Source organism: Macrobrachium nipponense, chromosome 2, assembly GCF_015104395.2.
Source record: "Macrobrachium nipponense isolate FS-2020 chromosome 2, ASM1510439v2, whole genome shotgun sequence".
Classification (NCBI taxonomy): Eukaryota; Metazoa; Arthropoda; class Malacostraca; order Decapoda; family Palaemonidae; genus Macrobrachium; species Macrobrachium nipponense.
In genome coordinates this window covers 83,084,305-83,090,316 of record NC_087201.1, presented here as the reverse complement: position 1 = coordinate 83,090,316, position 6,012 = coordinate 83,084,305, and the positions used below count along the sequence as shown (strand labels likewise).

Here is a 6,012-nt window from a genome sequence, read left to right as displayed (position 1 = left end):
TTTTTTTTTAATATTCATCACCTTTAATTTTATTTGATACTGTGAATTGAGAAAGTATTGTACCGGTATTTTTATCCTATACGATGATGGGAATAGGTTGTGATCACTTGGAATGTAGCCATACTTTTCATACTTCTTCCTGAATGTTTATTTCCAAATGTTCCAAATCTGTTTTAGCTGTAATTTGTTTTTTGATATAAGTTAATTTAGAAGAAATTTCAAATCACATTAGGCTGAAAAGATATATGTATTGTGTACCTGAGAGAGAGGCAGAAGGAATAATTTTCAAAGATTGTTGTATTTGATGCCAAGTACAGTTAATCATCATGAAACTTACCACTCTTGTATAAGCAGGAACACATGTAAAATAACCCTTTAACTGCAAAGTAGTTTGTATTAATCTAGTGAAATTTACAATGAAAATTAAACACCCAGTACTGAATTATTAAACAAATTTTAGATTTTATTGTAATTCAAAAAAATTATAAGCAACTTTTTCACATACTGTAATGTACACTAATTACATTAAAGCTCCGGTAATTTATTATGAAAGACTTTACATATTAATTTACATATTTTACATTAATTTACATATATACAAGACTGTACAGTATTCATTTTGAGTTTCATATACAAATATACTGTTGCACTGCATAAAAACTACATAATTTTTATAAAAAATTAAATTTAGCCATTAATTTAGAATGAAAGCACATTTCACAGGTACTGTATTTTTATCTGTAATGCACACTGTAAACAGGATATAATTATATGTAAAAACAATGATTACAGTTGTGTTTACACATATGTTCATGACCATTATTAATTATTGGTTTGGAAGAGTGAGGATCACACACTGATTCTATGCTGTTCAATTTATTCATATCTGCTTTTGCTGCCATGAAATCATTACTTTCTTCAGTTCTGTTCTCCTTCAGACTTTGTACCTGTGCAGGTGGTTTTCGTAGTGTGCTGGATACTATCGTTTGAGTGCTAATATTGGACCAAGACTTAATTTCTGTATTTGTGGATGAATCTACTGTACTGAGAGAATTTGCTGGACTTTCTTTACAATCAAGTTCTGTAATACCATGGAACTTGGAGTCTGGACTTGTTGCATCAAAGTCTGAGCATTTTCCAGTACTTACTATATTACTAAATTTAACAGTTGGCCCTGAGCTGTTGGAAATGGCAGCCACAGGGTGCAAGGATGGAGTTTTGTTGCCACCGAGTTGTGAGTTGCACTTATTTACATTTACTGGCATGACTTTCCTGCTGATGGTAGTCATCTTTGGGGTGACTCCAGTGCAGTCTATTACAGCCTCTTCATCCAAGAGGATATCTGTCACAACGGCTGGTTTGGGGAGGCTTGTCTTAAGAATTCCCTTTACAGGAAGAGTTTCTGTGCTAGGTGTTAGTTTTCCACAATCTGAAACTTCAGCAGACACTTGAGGTCTTTTGACCTCCCCATTTCTCAGTGAGAGCTGCAAGTAAAAGAAAAAAGAAAAAGTTAATTGTAAAAGTTAACAATACCATTACAAATCAAATTAAGAAAAAATTAAAATAATTCAATTTTACTGGCTAAATCTTAGGTATGTTTTATGATTTCCAGTGTTTCACAAAAAATAATGTATTGAAAATTTTATAGTTTGTATTTTTCCTAGATAAACATCTACAACCTGAGGTCTTTTGAATTCCTATGGGGAGACACACAGTATACCTTCCAGATATGCAGTATCATTCCTGAGCATACACTGAACTGGCCATGTAGTGACCAAATAAGTGACCACCTGGTGGTACCAGGTGTAAAAAGGGGAAAGGGGATTACCCATTTTCACCCAACCAACCAACACTACTCATTGTTCTTAAGGCCGTGATATAATTCAGATGTGTCTCTGATGTTCTGTTATCTTGTGCACATAATTCTTTTGTACGATTAACAAAAAGAACAAAAAATTGTGTACTGTTCATACGCGAACAAACCTTCGGTCTTAACAATAGGATAATTTCTACCGCCTAGCTGGATCCGGTTAAATTTAAGATGAAAGCAAGGAATCTTGTGAGATCTGGCAACAAGTACGTATATCAGGTGAAGAGTGGTCAAGGACCACGCACCCACGCCACTGCGTCAGTCTTTTCTTTAACTGCCTGGACGAGAGTTGTGGTTGACCTCTCTTGGCCTTTACCCGGTTCATTGCCCATTTTGCTTTTGTGTGTATGTGTGTGTGTGCACGCGCTATTATTATGGCTTCTTCTGCTCCATCTCTGCCTCGTCAACGTGTGTTCCCCAGAACTCAAGGTTTTCATCCAGGTTTTCAGTGTTCTTGTTTTTTGGCTTCGGCTGCAACTGACCCACACGTCACTTGCAGTAGGTGTTGCTCTAACATTTGTACAATAACGAATCCCTGCACGGAATGCCGTGCATGGCCTAGAGAGCAGTGGAAGTTGGTTTATAGCAAGATGGAGCATCGTAGGGTTTCTACTCTTCCTTTGTGGGGAGGTTATTCTTCTCCTCTTCCCGATGCTATGTCTCCTGCTGCTGTTACACCCCATGCTAGTGTTGTGCCTTTGTCCCCTTCCTTTTCTTCATCGTTGGAAGTATTGGGAGGCCAGACTGATTTATGTAATGTCACCCCTTCTTCCTTGGGAGTTATTCGATTCCCGAGAGGGAGGAGGCTTTTTCATCAATTTCTTTTATTTCAGAGTCGGAGGTGTCCAAAATGGCGGCACTTTGGGGGACGCTTGGTCTACGGGGTCCACCCTCCTTGGAGGGTTTGCTGACACACTTCATGGATGCTCACTACCCCCCTCCTCCTGGCCTCTTCTTTATGGGTAGCCGAGGTCAGCCATTTTGTATTGCTTCGCCAGTGACGATTGCCGCTTCTTCAAGACAAAGGGAAGCCGTAGCGTCAGCCCTGCTAGTGATGTCGCAGGTTCAGTCATTTTGCATCCCTGCGCCAGTGGCTTCTGCTTCCCGTTTGGATTGAGAGGAAGTTGTGACGTCATCGCCGCTTATGATGTCACTCCCATCGATGACGTCACTCACAGTCATCTCCGCTGCGCTGCCTCGCTCGTCTATGTCATCATCATTTGCTGCTGTGACATCATCTCTGCCATCCAGTTCGCTGCATCTCCCTTCCATGTCGTCGGCCCCTTCTCTTGCTGGTCCGTCTGAGGCTTTATGCCAGGCAGTTCTCAAGAGAATGGACTCTGTTTTAGAAGATAACTTGGCTGCCATGTCAGCTGGGAGGACTGGAAGCAAGTGTGCTGCATCGCCCCCTCCTCCTGCGAAGAGATTGTGTAAGGAGCCAGTGCTGTCTTCCTCTCCTTCTCCCCCATCTCCACTGTGTCGGCGTATCAAGCGTTGGAAGGCTAAGGACATTGCCCTTTCTTCATCTGCAAGTGAGGAGCAGCACACCCATGCTCCTGCGAGTGTTGGTGTTTCTGAGTGTTAGTGTATCTTCCCCTATGCGATCTGCAGTGGCTGCTTTGTCCTCTACATCGAGTCGCGAGCGTGTTGCAATCTCCCTCGTTCGTGCATATGTTGCAGGTGCTTCCACTTCTTCTCCAGGGCCTATTCGTTGCCGTAAGGATCTCAAGGCACCTGTTAAGAGGTCGAAGGTTGTGAGCGCGGAGTTGGTGCAGCAGGAGTGTTTGTCTGCCCCTCTCCCTGGTACTTCCAGGAGTTCGACTCCAAGGGATTCTCATTCTATCTCAAGTGGTCTGGATTCCTCACCGACACACGTTCATACCTCTGCCACACCCGTGCCTGTACATGGCCATGTTGGAGAGTCATCTGTTGGGGGAGAGCGTAGTGATGTCCCTAGTGCTGTGGTTGGTTCGTTGTGGGAGTTGGCGCTTGTATCCAGCCCAGACAGGTGTTAGTTGGTGTTTTGTGCTGTTTGGCTGCTGGTTCCTCCATTAATTTACATGAGGAAGGTGCACAACCTTCTTGACATCAGTCTCCGTTGCCGGAACAGGAGGAGGGAGACACGCAAGAGTTTTTGTCTTCCTTTACAGAAGTTGTCGATCTCATTCGTGGATTCAACAATTTGGAGAGTAGGACTCAGGCTTGGTTGTCTTTCACTCCTTCCTGCTTGGAAGCCTTGCTGGGGGCTATGCAAGATCCCAAGACGTTTCAACTTCCCTTATCAGGGCATGTCAAGTCAGTAGCTCGGCGATTGGTTGGTCTTGGCAGGTTCCAGGGAAAAGCTGCTGCAGGACAGAGATTGTCTGCTTTGGTTTTGTTTGGAACTGAGCTTCGTGGTCAACTAGGAAAAGTCAAACCTCATACCCTGTCAAAGGATTCTCTACCTAGGCATGGTCATCGATACAGCGGTTGCAAGAGTTTTCCCATCAGATCAGAGGTTGGAAAAGTTGCGAATGGTGGCGTGCGACTTCCTGTCGGAACCACATCAGTCAGCTCATCAGTGGTAGGTTCTTCTGGGAGTTTGTCTTCCCTGGAGAAGCTGGTCCCTCATGGGCGTCTTCATCTTCTGTCTCTACAATGGAGACGGGGAATTCTGGTCTCTGGCGGGGGACTCACCCCTGTTAAAGGTTCCTCTGTCTGGAAGTGAGAGAGGACCTTCGTTGGTGGTTAGACTACTGGAATCTTTTGAAGGGTGTCCCTCTGATTTCTCTCCCACTGGACTGCCTTCGTTTTCAGACGCCTCCCTCGCAGGTTGAGGGGCTCATTTAGGTGGCCTTATTGCCTCAGGTTTGGAGTTTGGAGGACAAACAGCAGCACATCAATGTCTTTGAGTTGAAGGCAGCCTTCCTGGGTCTGAAGGAGTTTTGGGAGAAAGTAGGTCATTCTGTTGTTCTCATGTCAGACAACACCACGATGGTCGCCTATGTTAACAAGTGGGGAGGCCTTATTTCATGTTAACTTCGTGCCTTGACCGTCGAGGTTCACCAGTGGGCGGTCAGCAATTCAGTAAAGCTCTCAGCCAGGTATATCCCAGGCAAATGGAATGTGGTTGCAGACTAACTCGGTCGTTGCGGTCAGATCCTAGGCACAGAGTGGTCCCTTCATCAGGTAGTAGCAGACAAGCTCTTCCAGGTTTGGGGGAGACCCCTGCTGGACCTTTTTGCAACCTGGTTCAACAGGAAACTGGAGATATTCTGGTCAGTGGTTCCAGATCCTTTAGCGTTAGCGGAGGACGCGTTCCAACATCCCAGGGACAACCTGGAGGTGTATGCTTTCCCTCTGTTTTGTTTGAGCCCTCAAGTCCTGAACAGGCTGATGAGTTCACAGGTTCTCAGGATGGCTTTGGTAGCTCCTCTGTGACCTCAGGCGGAATGGTTTCCAGATCTGCTGTTGTTGTTGTCCGAGGTTCCGAGGGAAATTCCCCCTTGGCGACATCTGTGTCAGCCACATGCAGAAAGGTTCCACCAGTCAGTAGAATCCCTGCTTCTTCACAGTTGGAGGGTGTCAAGTATCTCCTCTGAGCAAGAGCTTTTCTCAGAGAACAGCAGGGCATATGTTCAGCAGTCTCAGAAGGTCAACCTCTGTAGTTTACCAAGGCAAATGGGCGATCTACTGTGATTGGTGTTGTAAATGGGGTTTTTCTCCACTCGGAACCTCTATTCAGCACACAGTAGACTTTTTAACCTTCCTCAGCAATGAGAAACGTTTGTCCGTTTCTGCCATTAGAGGCTACAATGCGGCCCTGAGTTTAGTGTTTCGCCTTAGAGGTACCAACATCTCGTCCTGGGAACTTTCCTTGCTAGTTAAGGGGTCTGAGCAATCGAGTTCTCACAGGAAGCTCAAGCTTCTGACATGGAATCTTCGCTAAGGGTCCATATGAGACTTTGCGTCGCTCATCTGACAGGAACTTGACGCTCAAGACGGTTTTTGAAGAGAGTGGGAGAGCGGCATGGTCTGAGCTATGATGTGAAGCACACCAGGGGTTGGGGGTCAGTGTCCTTCGAATTTGTCCCAGAATTCGTGGCAAAGACCCTGAATCCCTTTGTGCATGATGATAGGTTCACTTCCTTTTCCATTCCAAC

General features: G+C 44.7%; 1 protein-coding gene across 2 annotated transcripts in view; it reads right to left on the bottom strand.

The window, feature by feature from the left end:
• Nucleotides 1-354: 354 nt before the first annotated feature.
• LOC135220726 (transmembrane protease serine 11D-like) overlaps nucleotides 355-6,012 on the bottom strand; it is a 496,130-nt gene continuing 490,472 nt past the window's right edge. The window contains exon 7 of one of the 2 annotated variants that reach the window (XM_064258157.1): nucleotides 355-1,484. In XM_064258157.1, the coding sequence (XP_064114227.1) occupies nucleotides 768-1,484 (717 nt within the window). In that variant the 3' untranslated portion in view covers nucleotides 355-767. The remainder of the gene's footprint in view (nucleotides 1,485-6,012) is intronic. The other variant, XM_064258156.1, reaches the window with a different exon arrangement.